The sequence below is a fragment of the Oncorhynchus keta genome, chromosome 5, assembly GCF_023373465.1.
Source record: "Oncorhynchus keta strain PuntledgeMale-10-30-2019 chromosome 5, Oket_V2, whole genome shotgun sequence".
In the NCBI taxonomy this organism is placed as follows: domain Eukaryota; kingdom Metazoa; phylum Chordata; class Actinopteri; order Salmoniformes; family Salmonidae; genus Oncorhynchus; species Oncorhynchus keta.
In genome coordinates, this window is record NC_068425.1 from 36533360 (window position 1) to 36554330 (window position 20971).

The 20971-nt window shown below is 43.4% G+C and overlaps 1 protein-coding gene across 1 annotated transcript; it reads left to right on the forward strand.

The window, feature by feature from the left end:
* Positions 1-713: 713 nt before the first annotated feature.
* On the forward strand, positions 714-18416 carry clec19a (C-type lectin domain containing 19A). The gene is made up of 6 exons (XM_052519800.1): positions 714-811; positions 1153-1495; positions 11145-11322; positions 11775-11868; positions 16159-16291; positions 18169-18416. Exons 2-6 carry the CDS (start codon positions 1408-1410, stop codon positions 18243-18245), a joined length of 570 nt encoding a protein of 189 aa, XP_052375760.1. The 5' UTR covers positions 714-811; positions 1153-1407; the 3' UTR covers positions 18246-18416.
* The last annotated feature ends 2555 nt before the right edge of the window (positions 18417-20971 follow it).

The following is a 20971-nucleotide window of genomic DNA, read 5'->3' on the forward strand; positions in this document are numbered from 1 at the left end:
AGACGTGGTTGATGTAACATGTTATATAATCTGGATGTGACTATGATGAGACGTGGCTGATGTAACATATTATATAATCTGGATGAGACTATGATGAGACGTGGCTGATGTAACATGTTATATAATCTGGATGTGACTATGATGAGACGTGGTTGATGTAACATGTTATATAATCTGGATGAGACTATGATGAGACGTGGCTGATGTAACATATTATATAATCTGGATGTGACTATGATGAGACGTGGCTGATGTAACATATTATATAATCTGGATGAGACTATGATGAGACGTGGTTGATGTAACATGTTATATAATCTGGATGAGACTATGATGAGACGTGGTTGATGTAACATGTTATATAATCTGGATGAGACTATGATGAGACGTGGCTGATGTAACATGTTATATAATCTGGATGAGACTATGATGAGACGTGGCTGATGTAACATGTTATATAATCTGGATGAGACTATGATGAGACGTGGCTGATGTAACATGTTATATAATCTGGATGTGACAAATGATTCTCTCCCTTCAGTGTTGAGGGTTAAAGTCTTCTCCCATTTCAGTGTTGAGGGTTAAAGTCTTCTCCCATTTCAGTGTTGAGGGTTAAAGTCTTCTCCCCTCTCCCTTCAGTGTTGGACATGTGTATTTGGGTGAGTCTCTCTCCTCCTCTTTCAGTGCGTATTTGGATGTGAGTCTCTCTCTCCTCCTCCTCCTCTCTAGTTTTCTCTCTGTCGTTCTTTCGTTCTCTCCCTTGCAGAGCCAATGATGTGATCGACTGAGAAGCCTTGCAAAACAAGAAGAGGTTGGGGAGCATTTTTCAATTCAAGGGGCTTTATTGTCATGGGAAACATGTGTTAATATTGCCAAAGCAAGTGAAGTAGATAATATACAAAAGTGAAATAAACAATAAAATTAACCCTCCACCATCTCTCTCTCTCTCTCTCTCTCTCTCTCTCTCTCTCTCTCTCTCTCTCTCTGCCCTCTCTCTCTCTCTCTCTCTCTGCCTCTCTCTCTCTCTCTCTTTCCCTCTCTCTCTCTCTCTCTCTCTCTCTCTCTCTCCGCCCTCTCTCTCTTTCTCTCCGCCCCCCCCCCTCTCTCTCTCTCTCTCTCTCACACACACACAATGATTTCTTCCTGCGCAAGACTTAGAGACATCATCTAATCTCCCAGAGCTACTACTCAACACTGACTCACACACACACACACACACACACACACACACACACACACACACACACACACACACACACACACACACTGCACTTCCCCCCTCTCATCACACGGAAAAAGAGCCACACACACACACACACACATCCACACTCAAACACACACCCATATTCCGAGTCAGTGGATCTAGATTCTCTCTCTCTGCCTGTCTTCCTGAGTTTCTGTTGGAAGATGCTCTGCTGGGAGTTGTGTCTGACCCTGCTCCTCTGGGCTCGTCCTGCGAGGACCATCCCTCCCACCAACGTCAAGATCACACACGGTGAGTAATACTATAATAATACTATAATAATAATATATGCCATTTAGCTGACGCTTTTATCCAAAGCGACTTACATTCATGTGTGCATACATTCTACGTATGGGTGGTCCCGGGAATCGAACCCACTACCCTGGCGTTACAAGCGCCATGCTCTACCAACTGAGCCACAGAAGGACCACTACTACTACTACTACTACTACTACTACCACTACTACTACTACCACTACTACTCCTACTACTAGGAGTACTACTATTTAGGTGTGGCGGCTGCGGCGGTTAACAAACGTTTGGGGGAGGAAGTTGTGCTTCGTCTGGGTAGAGTCATTGAAGAAGATCAAATCAAATCACATTTTATTTGTCACATGCGCCCAATACAACTGGTGTAGTAGACCTTATTGTGAAATGCTTATTTACAAGCCCTTAACCAACAATACAGTTTTAAGAAAAATAAGTGTTAAGAAAGTATTTATTAAAATAAACTGAAGCAAAATAAACCCAATGTATCCCTGGTAGTCTTTGGTGTCCTAGAAGGGGAAAGGTGACAGCATCTTCCAAACCTCTATATACAGTCACTCACATTGGGTTAGTTAGTTAGTCAGTTAGTTAGTTAGTCAGTTAGTTAGTTAGTCAGTTAGTTAGTTAGTTAGTCAGTCAGTCAGTTAGTCAGTTAGTCAGTTAGTTAGTTAGTTAGTCAGTTAGTCAGTCAGTCAGTTAGTCAGTTAGTCAGTTAGTTAGTCAGTTAGTCAGTTAGTTAGTTAGTCAGTTAGTCAGTCAGTTAGTCAGTTAGTTAGTCAGTTAGTCAGTCAGTTAGTCAGTCAGTCAGTCAGTTAGTCAGTTAGTCAGTTAGTTAGTCAGTTAGTCAGTTAGTTAGTTAGTTAGTTAGTTAGTTAGTTAGTCAGTTAGTTAGTTAGTCAGTTAGTTAGTTAGTCAGTCAGTTAGTCAGTTAGTCAGTTAGTTAGTTAGTTAGTCAGTTAGTCAGTCAGTCAGTCAGTTAGTCAGTTAGTCAGTTAGTTAGTCAGTTAGTCAGTTAGTTAGTTAGTTAGTCAGTTAGTTAGTTAGTCAGTTAGTCAGTTAGTTAGTTAGTTAGTTAGTCAGTTAGTTAGTTAGTTAGTTAGTTAGTCAGTGAGTTAGTTAGTAGTTAGTTAGTTAGTAGTCAGTTAGTAGTTAGTCAGTTAGTCAGTCAGTTAGTCAGTTAGTCAGTTAGTTAGTCAGTTAGTCAGTTAGTTAGTTAGTTAGTTAGTTAGTTAGTCAGTTAGTTAGTTAGTCAGTTAGTTAGTTAGTTAGTTAGTCAGTTAGTCAGTCAGTTAGTCAGTTAGTTAGTTAGTCAGTTAGTTAGTTAGTTAGTTAGTTAGTTAGTTAGTTAGTTAGTTAGTTAGTCAGTTAGTCAGTCAGTCAGTCAGTTAGTTAGTTAGTTAGTCAGTTAGTCAGTCAGTCAGTTAGTCAGTCAGTCAGTTAGTCAGTTAGTCAGTTAGTTAGTCAGTTAGTCAGTTAGTTAGTTAGTTAGTTAGTCAGTTAGTTAGTCAGTTAGTCAGTTAGTCAGTTAGTCAGTCAGTCAGTTAGTTAGTTAGTTAGTTAGTTAGTTAGTGAGTTAGTCAGTTAGTCAGTTAGTTAATTAGTTAGTTAGTTAGTCAGTTAGTCAGTCAGTCAGTTAGTTAATTAGTTAGTTAGTTAGTTAGTCAGTTAGTCAGTTAGTTAGTTAGTCAGTTAGTCAGTCAGTTAGTTATTTAGTTAGTTAGTTAGTTAGTTAGTTAGTTAGTTAGTTAGTTAGTTAGTTAGTTAGTTAGTCAGTTAGTTAGTTAGTCAGTTAATCAGTTAGTTAGTTAGTTAGTTAGTTAGTCAGTTAGTTAGTTAGTCAGTTAGTTAGTTAGTCAGTTAGTTAGTTAGTTAGTTAGTTAGATAGTTAGTTAGTTAGTCAGTCAATCAGTTAGTTAGTTAGTCAGTTAGTTAGTCAGTCAATCAGTTAGTTAGTCAGTCAGTTAGTCAGTTAATTAGTTAGTTAGTTAGTTAGTTAAGTTAGTCAGTTAGTTAGTCAGTTAGTCAGTTAGTTAGTTAATTAGTTAGTTACTTAGTTAGTTAGTCAGTTAGTTAGTCAGTCAATCAGTTAGTTAGTTAGTTAGTTAGTTAGTTAGTCAGTTAGTTAGTCAGTCAATCAGTTAGTCAGTTAGTCAGTTAGTTAGTTATGTATTTAGTTAGTTAGTTAGTTGGTCAGTTAGTCAGTTAGTCAGTTAGTTAGTCAGTTAGTCAGTCAGTCAGTCAGTCAGTTAGTTAGTTAGTTAGTTAGTTAGTTAGTTAGTTAGTCAATCAGTTAGTCAGTTAGTTAGTTAGTCAGTTAGTTAGTTAGTCAGTTAGTTAGTCAGTTAGTCAGTTAGTCAGTTGGTCAGTCAGTCAGTTAGTCAGTTAGTTAGTTAGTTAGTTAGTTAGTTAGTTAGTTAGTTAGTTAGTTAGTCAGTTAGTCAGTTAGTCAGTTAGTCAGTTCGTTAGTTAGTCAGTTAGTTAGTTAGTCAGTGAGTTAGTTAGTTAGTCAGCTAGTCAGTTAGTCAGTTAGTTAGTTAGTCAGTTAGTTAGCTTGTGATTATGTGATTATTATTATTATTTGACCCTGCTGGTCATCTATGAACGTTTCCTCCTAGGTTCCTGCCTTTCTAGGGAGTTTTTTCTAGCCACCGTGCTTCTACACCTACATTGCTTACTGTTTAGGGTTTCAGGCTGGGTTTCTGTACAGCACTTTGAGATATCAGCTGATGTATGAAGGGCTTATACATACATTTGTTTGTTTGTTTGTTTGATTGATTGATTGATTGATTGATTGGTTAGTTAGTTAGTTAGTTAGTTTGTTAGTTAGTTTATTTGTTTGTTTGTTAGTTAACCACCCGGGTTGAGGAACCAGGCTTCCAGCAGAACCAGAGGATCAGGGGGCATGAGCAGGGAGCCAACCTGACCACAGGACTCCTTCCTGGGGCAGCTGGAGGGAGAGACCGCCTAGGGCTGGTGGAGCTAGAGACTAGATGCGTGTTCTCATATAGAAATTGCATGACTACATGCCTATACTGTGACATGTACAGTCTTTTAAACCTTTATTTGATATTTCTAGATGTATCTTATTGATGTTACAAGGTCTTGTTTCTAATGAGAGTATTTAGCAGTGTTTCTCCCTCCTTACTCAAGACAGTTGTGTCTGTGTTTACTGTTTAGTCGTAATATTTCAAGAGATTTATAAACTGCCTTTTGTAATTTCTTTAACTTCAAGAAATCCTGTTTCTGGTTGTTTCTTCTTCTCCTTGGAGGCTATGTGGCTGGATTTAATCTAACTGGTTTTGATAAAAGAATAAGAATTGAACTGACTGAACTGGAAGCTGTTGTGAGAGTTTAGTTGGGGTATCTGGAGTCTAACTGACATGTTTGTAGCTGTTGTGAGAGTTTAGTTGGGGTATCTGGAGTCTAACTGACGTGTTTGTAGTTGTTGTGAGAGTTTAGTTGGGGTATCTGGAGTCTAACAGACGTGTTTGTAGCTGTTGTGAGAGTTTAGTTGGGGTGTCTGGAGTCTAACTGACGTGTTTGTAGCTGTTGTGAGAGTTTAGTTGGGGTATCTGGAGTCTAACTGACATGTTTGTAATTGTTGTGAGAGTTTAGTTGGGGTGTCTGGAGTCTAACTGACATGTTTGTAGTTGTTGTGAGAGTTTAGTTGGGGTGTCTGGAGTCTAACTGACATGTTTGTAGTTGTTGTGAGAGTTTAGTTGGGGTATCTGGAGTCTAACTGACATGTTTGTAGCTGTTGTGAGAGTTTAGTTGGGGTATCTGGAGTCTAACTGACATGTTTGTAGTTGTTGTGAGAGTTTAGTTGGGGTATCTGGAGTCTAACTGACATGTTTGTAGTTGTTGTGAGAGTTTAGTTGGGGTGTCTGGAGTCTAACTGACATGTATGTAGTTGTTGTGAGAGTTTAGTTGGGGTGTCTGGAGTCTAACTGACATGTTTGTAGCTGTTGTGAGAGTTTAGTTGGGGTATCTGGAGTCTAACTGACATGTTTGTAGTTGTTGTGAGAGTTTAGTTGGGGTATCTGGAGTCTAACTGACATGTTTGTAGTTGTTGTGAGAGTTTAGTTGGGGTATCTGGAGTCTAACTGACATGTTTGTAGTTGTTGTGAGAGTTTAGTTGGGGTATCTGGAGTCTAACTGACATGTTTGTAGTTGTTGTGAGAGTTTAGTTGGGGTATCTGGAGTCTATTGGAAAGCAAGCGGGCACAGAGACGTGTAGTTTCAGGAGAACGTCAGCTATCCGTGTCTCTGCCATGCACCTCTATTTAGATTTTTAGGGAGAGTATGGTCGTTCACCTGATGACCGGGGCCAGCCTGCAGGCGCCCGTCCCGCCACAAGGAGTCGCTAGAGTGCGATGAGCCAAGTAAAGCCCCCACTGGCCAACCCAGATGATTAACCCAGATGACTAACCCAGATGACTAACCCAGATGACTAACCCAGATGACTAACCCAGATGATTAACCCAGATGACTAACCCAGATGATTAACCCAGATGACTAACCCAGATGATTAACCCAGATGATTAACCCAGATGGCTAACCCAGATAAATAACCCAGATGACCAACCCGGATGACTAACCCAGATGACTAACCCAGATGACCAACCCAGATGACCAACCCAGATGACTAACCCAGATGACTAACCCAGATGAATAACCCAGATGACCAACCCAGATAACTAACCCGGATGACTAACCCAGATGACTAACCCAGATGATTAACCCAGATGACTAACCCAGATGATTAACCCAGATGACTAACCCAGATTATTAACCCAGATGATTAACCCAGATGGCTAACCCAGATAAATAACCCAGATGACCAACCCAGATGACTAACCCAGATGACTAACCCAGATGACCAACCCAGATGACCAACCCAGATGACTAACCCAGATGAATAACCCAGATGAATAACCCAGATGACCAACCCAGATGACTAACCCGGATGACTAACCCAGATGACCAACCCAGATGACCAACCCAGATGACCAACCCAGATGACTAACCCAGATGAATAACCCAGATGACTAACCCAGATGACCAACCCAGATGACTAACCCAGATGACTAACCCAGATGACCAACCCAGATGACTAACCCAGATGACCAACCCAGATGACTAACCCAGATGACTAACCCAGATGACTAACCCAGATGACTAACCCAGATGACTAACCCAGATGACCAACCCAGATGACCAACCCAGATGACCAACCCAGATGACCAACCCAGATGACTAACCCAGATGACCAACCCAGATGAACTAACCCAGATGACTAACCCAGATGACCAACCCAGATGACCAACCCAGATGACCAACCCAGATGACTAACCCAGATGACCAACCCAGATGACCAACCCAGATGACTAACCCAGATGACCAACCCAGATGACCAACCCAGATGACTAACCCAGATGACCAACCCAGATGACAACCCAGATGACCAACCCAGATGACTAACCCAGATGACCAACCCAGATGACTAACCCAGATGACCCTGTGCCAATTGTGCACCGCCCTATGAAACTCCCGATCACGGCCGGTTGCACTACGGTGCCTTAGACCCCTGCGCCACACGTGAGGCCCTAGTCTGAACATGTTAAGAGAAGTGCAGCCTGTCCTCTTTCATCATATACAGTAACAGAGTACCTGAAAGTCTACCTTTGGTGAAGGGATACAATAACTGATAGTCTTGGTGAAGGGATACAGAGTAACTGATAGTCTTGGTGAAGGGATACAGAGTAACTGATAGTCTTGGTGAAGGGATACAGAGTAACTGGTAGTCTTGGTGAAGGGATACAGAGTAACTGATAGTCTTGGTGAAGGGATACAGAGTGACTGATAGTCTTGGTGAAGGGATACATAGTAACTGATATTCTTGGTGAAGGGATACAGAGTGACTGATAGTATTGGTGAAGGGATACATAGTAACTGATATTCTTGGTGAAGGGATACAGAGTGACTGATAGTATTGGTGAAGGGATACAGAGTGACTGATAGTCTTGGTGAAGGGATACAGAGTAACTGATAGTATTGGTGAAGGGATACAGAGTGACTGATAGTATTGGTGAAGGGATACAGAGTGACTGATAGTCTTGGTGAAGGGATACAGAGTGACTGATAGTCTTGGTGAAGGGATACAGAGTAACTGATATTCTTGGTGAAGGGATACAGAGTGACTGATAGTATTGGTGAAGGGATACATAGTAACTGATATTCTTGGTGAAGGGATACAGAGTGACTGATAGTATTGGTGAAGGGATACATAGTAACTGATATTCTTGGTGAAGGGATACAGAGTGACTGATAGTCTTGGTGAAGGGATACAGAGTGACTGATAGTCTTGGTGAAGGGATACAGAGTAACTGATAGTCTTGGTGAAGGGATACAGAGTGACTGATAGTCTTGGTGAAGGGATACAGAGTGACTGATAGTCTTGGTGAAGGGATACAGAGTGACTGATAGTCTTGGTGAAGGGATACAGAGTGACTGATAGTCTTGGTGAAGGGATACAGAGTGACTGATAGTCTTGGTGAAGGGATACAGAGTAACTGATAGTCTTGGTGAAGGGATACAGAGTGACTGATAGTCTTGGTGAAGGGATACAGAGTGACTGATAGTCTTGGTGAAGGGATACAGAGTAACTGATAGTCTTGGTGAAGGGATACAGAGTAACTGATAGTCTTGGTGAAGGGATACAGAGTAACTGATAGTCTTGGTGAAGGGATACAGAGTAACTGATAGTCTTGGTGAAGGGATACAGAGTAACTGATAGTCTTGGTGAAGGGATACAGAGTGACTGATAGTCTTGGTGAAGGGATACAGAGTGACTGATAGTCTTGGTGAAGGGATACAGAGTAACTGATAGTCTTGGTGAAGGGATACAGAGTAACTGATAGTCTTGGTGAAGGGATACAGAGTAACTGATAGTCTTGGTGAAGGGATACAGAGTAACTGATAGTCTTGGTGAAGGGATACAGAGTAACTGATAGTCTTGGTGAAGGGATACAGAGTAACTGATAGTCTTGGTGAAGGGATACAGAGTGACTGATAGTCTTGGTGAAGGGATACAGAGTAACTGATAGTCTTGGTGAAGGGATACAGAGTAACTGATAGTCTTGGTGAAGGGATACAGTAACTGATAGTCTTGGTGAAGGGATACAGTAACTGATAGTCTTGGTGAAGGGATACAGAGTAACTGATAGTCTTGGTGAAGGGATACAGAGTGACTGATAGTCTTGGTGAAGGGATACAGTAACTGATAGTCTTGGTGAAGGGATACAGAGTGACTGATAGTCTTGGTGAAGGGATACAGAGTGACTGATAGTCTTGGTGAAGGGATACAGAGTAACTGATAGTCTTGGTGAAGGGATATAGAGTAACTGATAGTCTTGGTGAAGGGATACAGAGTAACTGATAGTCTTGGTGAAGGGATACAGAGTGACTGATAGTCTTGGTGAAGGGATACAGAGTAACTGATAGTCTTGGTGAAGGGATATAGAGTAACTGATAGTCTTGGTGAAGTGATACAGTAACTGATAGTCTTGGTGAAGGGATACAGAGTGACTGATAGTCTTGGTGAAGGGATACAGAGTAACTGATAGTCTTGGTGAAGGGATACAGTAACTGATAGTCTTGGTGAAGGGATACAGAGTAACTGATAGTCTTGGTGAAGGGATACAGAGTAACTGATAGTCTTGGTGAAGGGATACAGAGTGACTGATAGTCTTGGTGAAGGGATACAGAGTAACTGATAGTCTTGGTGAAGGGATACAGAGTAACTGATAGTCTTGGTGAAGGGATACAGAGTAACTGATAGTCTTGGTGAAGGGATACAGAGTAACTGATAGTCTTGGTGAAGGGATACAGAGTAACTGATAGTCTTGGTGAAGGGATACAGAGTAACTGATAGTCTTGGTGAAGGGATACAGAGTGACTGATAGTCTTGGTGAAGGGATACAGTAACTGATAGTCTTGGTGAAGGGATACAGAGTAACTGATAGTCTTGGTGAAGGGATACAGAGTAACTGATAGTCTTGGTGAAGGGATACAGAGTAACTGATAGTCTTGGTGAAGGGATACAGAGTAACTGATAGTCTTGGTGAAGGGATACAGAGTAACTGATAGTCTTGGTGAAGGGATACAGAGTAACTGATAGTCTTGGTGAAGGGATACAGAGTGACTGATAGTCTTGGTGAAGGGATACAGAGTAACTGATAGTCTTGGTGAAGGGATACAGAGTGACTGATAGTCTTGGTGAAGGGATACAGAGTAACTGATAGTCTTGGTGAAGGGATACAGAGTAACTGATAGTCTTGGTGAAGGGATACAGAGTGACTGATAGTCTTGGTGAAGGGATACAGAGTAACTGATAGTCTTGGTGAAGGGATACAGAGTAACTGATAGTCTTGGTGAAGGGATACAGAGTGACTGATAGTCTTGGTGAAGGGATACAGAGTAACTGATAGTCTTGGTGAAGGGATATAGAGTGACTGATAGTCTTGGTGAAGTGATACAGAGTGACTGAAAGTCTAGCTTTGGGTAAGTGCATAAACACGTGACAATTTGGTATTTAATAGGATCCCCATTAGCCGCTGCAAAAGCATCAGCTGCTCTTCCTGGGGTCCTCATGAAACATTACATAGTACAGAACATTATTAGTCAAGGTCTGAAATACATACATTTAAAACGCATAGCCTACAATGATGAGGTTATCACTTCAGAATGATGAGCTTATCACTTCAGAATGATGAGGTTATCACATCAGAATGATGAGGTTATCACATCAGAATGATGAGGTTATCACATCAGAATGATGAGGTTATCACTTCAGAATGATGAGCTTATCACTTCAGAATGATGAGGTTATCACTTCAGAATGATGATGTTATCACATCAGAATAATGAGGTTATCACTTCAGAATGATGAGGTTATCACTTCAGAATGATGAGGTTATCACATCAGAATAATGAGGTTATCACTTCAGAATGATGAGGTTATCACTTCAGAATGATGAGGTTATCACTTCAGAATGATGAGGTTATCACTTCAGAATGATGAGGTTATCACTTCAGAATATAGAAAACTTTTGGAAAATACTTCTGTAAACTTTGGGATAGGAGTGCTGCAGTCTAACTTGATAATGAACATGACAAGGACAACTTTAAATGCGGAGTATTCACAATTACTTAAGAGCAGTGTAACCTATTCTCTTTCATTCTCTATTCTCCCCCACTCTCGCCTCTCGCCTCTCTCCTCTTTCCATCTCCTGACCTCCCCTCCCCTCCCCTCCCCTTCCCTTCCCTTCCCTTCCCTTCCCTTCCCTTCCCTTCCCTTCCCTTCCCTTCCCTTCCCTTCCCTCACCTTCCCTCCCTTCCCTCCCTCCCTCCCTCCCCTCCTTTTCCCTTCCCTTCCCTTCCCTTCCCTTCCCTTCCCTTCCCTTCCCTTCCCCCTTCCCTTCCCTTCCCTCCCCCTTCTCCCTCCCTTCCCTCCCCTCCCCTTCCCCTTCCCCCTTCCCTTCCCTCCCCTCCCCTCCCCTCCCCTCCCCCCTTCCCTCCCTCCCCTCCCCTCCCCCTCCCCCTCCCTCCCTCCCTCCCCCCTCTCTCACCCCAGCCTTCCCCCTCCAGTTGCCAGAACCAGGCCTTCCCGTCACCTGTCCGTTGTTCTGGACTGAGTTCGAAGGTCACTGCTACCGTTTCTTCCCTCTGAACCGTACCTGGGCCGAGGCTGACCTGTACTGTGCTGAATTCTCCAACGGTCTCAAGTCTGCCAAACTCACCTCCGTACACAGGTGAGAGGGATACCTGTCCATATACACACACAAAGGTCCACACACTGCCACACTGCAGGTGAGAGGATACACACACACACACCGCACACACACACACACACACACACACACACACACACACACACACACACACACACACACACACACACACACACACACACACACACACACACACACACACACACACACACACACACACACACACACACACACACACACACACACACACACACACACACACACACACACACATACACACACACACACACACACACACCGCACACACACACCGCACACACACACACACTCACACACACACACACACACGCACACACACATACACACCGCACACACACACCGCACGCACACACACACACACGCACGCACGCACACACGCACGCACACACAGACACCTCTCTCTAACTCTAACCATCCCTTGTCTGAGTTCTCAGCTGGGAGGAGAATGTGTTCGTCTACGATCTCGTCAACAGCCGTATCCCAGGGATACCAACAGACATATGGATCGGCCTTCACGACAGGAGACAGGTAAAGCACTGAGGGTTCAAACATTCCAGGATCTTTCCCAGAATTCCCAGGATTCTGGATTTCCTGTCTTATTCCCTTCCTATTCCCGGAATCTTCTGGGTAGTTTTCCAGAAACCCCATTAAGCACCACTGCCAGGATAATCACTACCTCATATGTTGTCAACAAACACACTGTACTTGTCTTTTTAAGGTAATATACTCCGGGGGTTGACATCTGCAGCAGTTATCGTGAATTCAATCTCTGCAGATGTCTCCTCAGACGTAATACAAAGAATCAAGGATTTATGGTACCAGTCAAACGTTTGCACACACCTACCCATTCAAGGGTTTTTCTTTATTTTTTTTAACTATTTTCTAAATTGTAGAATAATAGTGAAGACATTAAAACGATGAAATAACACATATGGAATCATGTTGCCTTAATGACAGCTTTTCACACTCTTGGCATTCTCTCAACCCGCTTCATCTGGAATGCTTTTCCCAGAGTCTTGAAGGAGTTCACACATATGCTGAGCACTTGTTGGCTGCTTTTCCTTCACTCTGCAGTCCAACTCATCCCAAACCATCTCAATTGGGTTGAGGTCAGGTGATTGTGGAGGCCAGGTCATCTGATGCAGCACTCCATCACTCACCTTCTTGGTCAAATAGCCCTTACACAGCCTGGAGGTGTATTGGGTAATTTTCCTGTTGAAAATCAAATGATAGCCTCACTAAGCGCAAACCAGATGGGATGGCATATTGCTGCAGAATGCTGTGGTAGCCATGCTGGTTAAGTGTGCCTTGAATTCTATATAAATCAAAGACAGTGCCACCAGCAAAGCACCCCCACACCATCACACCTCCTCCTCCATGCTTCACAGTGGGAACCACGCATGCGCAGAAAATCCGTTCACCTACTCTGCGTCTCACAAAGACACGGCAGTTGGAACCAGAAATATGGACTTGGTCTTTTACCAAATAGGGCTATTTTCTGTATACCACCCCTACCTTGTCACAACACAACCAATTGGCTGAAGGAAGGAAAGAAATTCCACAAATGTACTTTTAACAAGGCACACCTGTTAATTGAAATGCATTCCAGGTGACTACCTCATGAAGCTGGTTGAGAGAATGCCAAGAGTGTACAAAGCTGTCATCAAGGCAAAGGCTGGCTACTTTGAAGAATCTCAAATATAAAATATATTTAGATTTGTTTAACACTTTCTTGGTTACTACATGATTCCATATGTGTTATTTCATAGTGTTTATGTCTTAACTATTATTCTACAGTGTAGAAAATAGTAAAACACATTAAAACCCTGTGTTGAAAACGCTGTGGCTTCTTCTCGGCACTAGAATAGATTTAGGAAGCTATGGAAATGCATGTATTAATGTTTACATTCGATTTGGACACTTTCATTATTTTACAGGCATCTTAATGCATTCTGTTGAAAGTATATTATGTGTACATAAAAATGTAAAATTAAAAAATATATAAAAAAACATTTTCTTTAAAGTAAACATTTTATAGATTACTATGCATCTACCCAGCAAACCAAAATTGTTTTTGTGAAAGTTCTCAGAACATTCGTTAGGTTGCGGCAAAAACTATCCAGTTGTGCTAATGATAAGACAATGTTTGTGTAAAATGTTTGTCTGATGTTTCCAGAACGTTCCCACTCACATTAAGTTGTGTCAGTGTGTTCTAAAAACATTATTACATCATCTGGAAACCTCATGAGAACGTTTGGGGAATTCTTCTTTGGTGATTGTTACATCATCTGGAAACCTCATGAGAACGTTTGGGGAATTCTTCTTTGGTGATTGTTACATCATCTGGAAACATCATGAGAACGTTTGGGGAATTCTTCTGTGGTGATTGTTACATCATCTGGAAACCTCATGAGAACGTTTGGGGAATTCTTCTGTGGTGATTGTTACATCATCTGGAAACCTCATGAGAACGTTTGGGGAATTCTTCTTTGGTGATTGTTACATCATCTGGAAACCTCATGAGAACGTTTGGGGAATTCTTCTGTGGTGATTGTTACATCATCTGGAAACCTCATGAGAACGTTTGGGGAATTCTTCTGTGGTGATTGTTACATCATCTGGAAACCTAATGAGAACGTTTGGGGAATTCTTCTGTGGTGATTGTTACATCATCTGGAAACCTCATGAGAACGTTTGGGGAATTCTTCTTTGGTGATTGTTACATCATCTGGAAACCTCATGAGAACGTTTGGGGAATTCTTCTGTGGTGATTGTTACATCATCTGGAAACCTCATGAGAACGTTTGGGGAATTCTTCTGTGGTGATTGTTACATCATCTGGAAACCTCATGAGAACGTTTGGGGAATTCTTCTTTGGTGATTGTTACATCATCTGGAAACCTCATGAGAACGTTTGGGGAATTCTTCTGTGGTGATTGTTACATCATCTGGAAACCTAATGAGAACGTTTGGGGAATTCTTCTGTGGTGATTGTTACATCATCTGGAAACCTCACGAGAACGTTTGGGGAATTCTTCTGTGGTGATTGTTACATCATCTGGAAACCTCACGAGAACGTTTGGGGAATTCTTCTGTGGTGATTGTTACATCATCTGGAAACCTCACGAGAACGTTTGGGGAATTCTTCTTTGGTGATTGTTACATCATCTGGAAACCTCACGAGAACGTTTGGGGAATTCTTCTTTGGTGATTGTTACATCATCTGGAAACCTCATGAGAACGTTTGGGGAATTCTTCTTTGGTGATTGTTACATCATCTGGAAACCTCATGAGAACGTTTGGGGAATTCTTCTTTGGTGATTGTTACATCATCTGGAAACCTCATGAGAACGTTTGGGGAATTCTTCTTTGGTGATTGTTACATCATCTGGAAACCTCATGAGAACGTTTGGGGAATTCTTCTGTGGTGATTGTTACATCATCTGGAAACATCATGAGAACGTTTGGGGAATTCTTCTTTGGTGATTGTTACAGATGTTGTGTATAACGTTTTAGTGAACGTTCGAACATTCCAATGAGATTTCAGTTAAAATTGTTTTCTGAATAATTATTTGAATGTTTTTGGGACGTTATAATCCTAATGTTAATGTTTTGTTTTGTCTGAAACGTTGTTCCCCTTGCTGCTATTGGACCAGGTCTCTCTTGGAAAAGAGATGTTACCTCAATGAGGAAAACCTGTATAAATACCGGTCAAATAAAAACAAAATTAATCCAACAGGAGCCTGTCAGTCCAGCTCTATAGGAAACCAGTCTGACGTAGATATTTCACTCTAGAACTGAAAGCAACAGGAGCCTGTCAGTCCAGCTCTATAGGAAACCAGTCTGACGTAGATATTTCACTCTAGAACTGAAAGCAACAGGAGCCTGTCAGTCCAGCTCTATAGGAAACCAGTCTGACGTAGATATTTCACTCTAGAACTGAAAGCAACAGGAGCCTGTCAGTCCAGCTCTATAGGAAGCCAGTCTGACGTAGATATTTCACTCTAGAACTGAAAGCAACAGGAGCCTGTCAGTCCAGCTCTATAGGAAGCCAGTCTGACGTAGATATTTCACTCTAGAACTGAAAGCAACAGGAGCCTGTCAGTCCAGCTCTTCAAACCTAGGGTGTTTGAACCAGCCGTCATAACTACTAGTGCAACTCTCATGGGAAACAGCTAACAGGACATATCTGACGGGCAAACCTCTTATTTAATTCCAAACGGACTAAAATGAGGTCCCAGTTGAGAGTAGAGTCAGAGTTTAGGTAATGAGGTCCCAGTTGAGAGTAGAGTCAGAGTTTAGGTAATGAGGTCCCAGTTGAGAGTAGAGTCAGAGTTTAGGTAATGAGGTCCCAGTTGAGAGTAGAGTCAGAGTTTAGGTAATGAGGTCCCAGTTGAGAGTAGAGTCAGAGTTTAGGTAATGAGGTCCCAGTTGAGAGTAGAGTCAGAGTTTAGGTAATGAGGTCCCAGTTGAGAGTAGAGTCAGAGTTTAGGTAATGAGGTCCCAGTTGAGAGTAGAGTCAGAGTTTAGGTAATGAGGTCCCAGTTGAGAGTAGAGTCAGAGTTTAGGTAATGAGGTCCCAGTTGAGAGTAGAGTCAGAGTTTAGGTAATGAGGTCCCAATTGAGAGTAGAGTCAGAGTTTAGGTAATGAGGTCCCAATTGAGAGTAGAGTCAGAGTTTAGGTAATGAGGTCCAAGTTGAGAGTAGAGTCAGAGTTTAGGTAACGGTCAGTTTTAGGTTTTAGCTAAACTTCCCTTTTCATTAAAGCAGTCTGCCCAGGTTGTTACATGTACCATGTCATACTATTCCTGACTGTAGGAGGGCACTCTGGAGTGGACCGACGGCAGTAACTATGGATACAGCTACTGGGATGGCAACCAGCCTGACGACGGCATACACCGCATCCCCGAAGAGGAAGACTGTGTCGAGATCTGGTACAGGCAGAACAGCGGTGAGACACACACACAGGCAGTCAATAATGCATACACACACACAGGCAGTCAATAATGCATACACACACACATGCAGTCAATAATGCATAAACACAGTGTATTACCCAATAAAACATGACTGAGCCAGGGGACGACCTACAGGTTCATGACTGAGCCAGGGGATGACCTACAGGTTCATGACTGAGCCAGGGGACGACCTACAGGTTCATGACTGAGCCAGGGGACGACCTACAGGTTCATGACTGAGCCAGGGGACGACCTACAGGTTCATGACTGAGCCAGGGGACGACCTACAGGTTCATGACTGAGCCAGGGGATGACCTACAGGTTCATGACTGAGCCAGGGGATGACCTACAGGTTCATGACTGAGCCAGGGGACGACCTACAGGTTCATGACTGAGCCAGGGGATGACCTACAGGTTCATGACTGAGCCAGGGGACGACCTACAGGTTCATGACTGAGCCAGGGGACGACCTACAGGTTCATGATTGAGCCAGGGGATGACCTACAGGTTCATGATTGAGCCAGGGGACGACCTACAGGTTCATGACTGAGCCAGGGGACGACCTACAGGTTCATGATTGAGCCAGGGGATGACCTACAGGTTCATGATTGAGCCAGGGGACGACCTACAGGTTCATGATTGAGCCAGGGGACGACCTACAGGTTCATGATTGAGCCAGGGGATGACCTACAGGTTCATGATTGAGCCAGGGGATGACCTACAGGTTCATGACTGAGCCAGGGGACGACCTACAGGTTCATGACTGAGCCAGGGGACGACCTACAGGTTCATGACTGAGCCAGGGGATGACCTACAGGTTCATGATTGAGCCAGGGGACGACCTACAGGTTCATGACTGAGCCAGGGGACGACCTACAGGTTCATGACTGAGCCAGGGGACGACCTACAGGTTCATGACTGAGCCAGGGGACGACCTACAGGTTCATGATTGAGCCAGGGGACGACCTACAGGTTCATGACTGAGCCAGGGGACGACCTACAGGTTCATGATTGAGCCAGGGGACGACCTTCAGGTTCATGACTGAGCCAGGGGATGACCTACAGGTTCATGATTGAGCCAGGGGACGACCTACAGGTTCATGACTGAGCCAGGGGATGACCTACAGGTTCATGACTGAGCCAGGGGATGACCTACAGGTTCATGATTGAGCCAGGGGACGACCTACAGGTTCATGATTGAGCCAGGGGACGACCTACAGGTTCATGACTGAGCCAGGGGACGACCTACAGGTTCATGATTGAGCCAGGGGATGACCTACAGGTTCATGATTGAGCCAGGGGACGACCTACAGGTTTATAGTGGGGACACACACTAGTAAAGAGACTCAGAGAAACATGCCTGGCCATTTCAGAGCCTTTATGCCAGAAGCCCCATCAGGCCTTGCTGTTATACCAGGCATCTATAACCAGGTAAGTTCTGAATCACTCTCAGGTCTCCCTTGTTGGGTAATAAACTGTGTGCATCATTAGGACAACTGGGTGCCAGAACAGACACCTGTGTAATGAGTCACACACACACACACACACACACACACACACACACACACACACACACACACACACACACACACACACACACACACACACACACACACACACACACACACACACACACACACACACACACACACACACACATATTAACACACACACACACACACACACACACACACAACACACACACACACACACACACACACACACACACACACACACACACACACACATTAACACACACACATGTCCGTAGCTGATGAGTCAGCCAGTCAGTCAATGTAGTGTTGTTTTTGTCTCTAACAGCGCTGTGTGTGTGTGTGTGTGTGTGTGTGTGTGTGTGTTTCTCTGACAGCACTGAGGTCCTGGAATGATAACAGCTGTGACAAAGCCTTTCCCTTCGTGTGCAAGATCCCCACAGTGGACAACTAGACCTCTGGGGTCCAACACACACACACACACACACACACACACACACACACACACACACACACACACACACACACACACACACACACACACACACACACACACACACACACACACACACACACACACACACACACACACACACACACACACACACACACACACACACACAGAGCCCCACTGAAAACGATGATATTGGGGAACTTTCTTGCTGCTGTTGTTGCCTTCTCCTTCCTCAACCTCCCTTTCTTCTTATCCTCCCTCAACCTCCCTTTCTTCTTATCCTCCCTCAACCCTCCCCTCTCCCTCCCTCCCTCCCTCCCTCCCTCCCTCCCTCCCTCCCTCCCATAGTATAATGCACTAGGTATTGAATAGGGTGCCATTCACGACATCACACACACAGAGGAATACATGGGACTTATCATGTGAAGGCCAGTCATCAACCATCCTTCCTTCCTTCCCTCCATCGCTCATCCCTCATCCTTCATCCCTCATCCTTCCTTCCTTCCTTCCTTCCTTCCTTCCTTCCTTCCTTCCTTCCTTCCTTCCTTCCTTCCATCCATCCCTCCTTTCTTCCTTCCTTCCATCCATCCATCCCTCCTTCCTTCAGCAGTCTGCATTCTGTTCTGAAGCAGCCGATCCCTCAGCAGTCTGCATTCTGTTCTGAAGCAGCCCGGTCCTTCAGCAGTCTGCATTCTGTTCTGAAGCAGCCCGGTCCTTCAGCAGTCTGCATTCTGTTCTGAAGCAGCCCGGTCCTTCAGCAGTCTGCATTCTGTTCTGAAGCAGCCCGGTCCTTCAGCAGTCTGCGTTCTGTTCTGAAGCAGCCCGGTCCTTCAGCAGTCTGCATTCTGTTCTGAAGCAGCCGGTCCTTCAGCAGTCTGCATTCTGTTCTGAAGCAGCCCGGTCCTTCAGCAGTCTGCATTCTGTTCTGAAGCAGCCCGGTCCTTCAGCAGTCTGCATTCTGTTCTGAAGCAGCCCGGTCCTTCAGCAGTCTGCGTTCTGTTCTGTGTTCCTTCTCGCCTCTTCACCCTGCAGCCCTGTTACCACTAAGATACTTTGATGTTTGGTCAACTCTCAAATGGTACCCTATTCCCTATGTAGGGCACAACTTTATGACAGAGCACCTATGTGAGTCAGGTCAACAGTAGTGTACTGTAAAAGGAACTAGTGTGCTATTTGAGACAGTTGTTGTTGATGTGTATGTGTGAACGTCTACATGTACTGCTGTACTGTCATGTAGTAGATCGAGGACCAATCATCAATACTTTGATACATTTAATAAGAAAAACAGACTGCGCTTGTTTTGTGTCTTGACTGTTGAGTTCCTTCTCCATCACCTGCTCAGCCTGAACAACAACAACAACAACAACAACAACAACAACAACAACAACAACAACACATTGATAAACAACATTATTCTAGGGAAGATATAGAACCACCAGGTAGTGAGTTGAGTTCCTTCTCCATCACCTGCTCAGCCTGAACAACAACAACAACAACAACAACAACAACAACAACACATTGATAAACAACATTATTCTAGGGAAGATATAGAACCACCAGGTAGTGAGTTGAGTTCCTTCTCCATCACCTGCTCAGCCTGAACAACAACAACAACAACAACAACACATTGATAAACAACATTATTCTAGGGAAGATATAGAACCACCAGGTAGTGAGTTGAGTTCCTTCTCCATCACCTGCTCAGCCTGAACAACAACAACAACAACAACAACAACACATTGATAAACAACATTATTCTAGGGAAGATATAGAACCACCAGGTAGTGAGTTGAGTTCCTTCTCCATCACCTGCTCAGCCTGAACAACAACAACAACAACAACAACAACAACAACAACAACAACACATTGATAAACAACATTATTCTAGGGAAGATATAGAACCACCAGGTAGTGAGTTGAGTTCCTTCTCCATCACCTGCTCAGCCTGAACAACAACAACAACAACAACAACAACACATTGATAAACAACATTATTCTAGGGAAGATATAGAACCACCAGGTAGTGAGTTGAGTTCCTTCTCCATCACCTGCTCAGCCTGAACAACAACACATTGATAAACAACATTATTCTAGGGAAGATATAGAACCACCAGGTAGTGAGTTGAGTTCCTTCTCCATCACCTGCTCAGCCTGAACATCAACACATTGATAAACAACATTATTCTAGGGAAGATATAGAATCACCAGTTCTATAGGACAATAGGACTTACCACGCTTCTATTTTACAAGTATGTAGCAAAAAGACAAGAACACACAGATCTTTACCTGCACCTCGTTAGGTAATTAAACTGAGCAGGTAAAGAAAAGAGTGGTAAGTTAGAACAGCTAGTTAGAGCAGTAGTTATACAACCCACCACTGTAGTTACTATGAAGAGACCAGGACAGTAGTTATATATCTCACCACTGTAGTTACTATGAAGAGACCAGGACAGTAGTTATATATCTCACCACTGTAGTTACTATGAAGAGACCAGGACAGTAGTTATATATCTCACCACTGTAGTTACTATGAAGAGACCAGGACAGTAGTTATATATCTCACCACTGTAGTTACTATGAAGAGACCAGGACAGTAGTTATATATCTCAACACTGTAGTTACTATGAAGAGACCAGGACAGTAGTTATATATCTCACCACTGTAGTTACTATGAAGAGACCAGGACAGTAGTTATATATCTCACCACTGTAGTTACTATGAAGAGA

Coding starts and splice junctions, on each gene's coding strand:
- clec19a (XM_052519800.1), top strand. CDS start 1,408: ATGCTCTGCTGGGAGTTGTGTCTGACCCTGCTCCTCTGGGCTCGTCCT. Junction 1,496..11,144: donor CAACGTCAAGATCACACACG/GTGAGTAATACT, acceptor CTCTCACCCCAG/CCTTCCCCCTCCAGTTGCCA. Junction 11,869..16,158: donor GCCTTCACGACAGGAGACAG/GTAAAGCACTGA, acceptor TCCTGACTGTAG/GAGGGCACTCTGGAGTGGAC.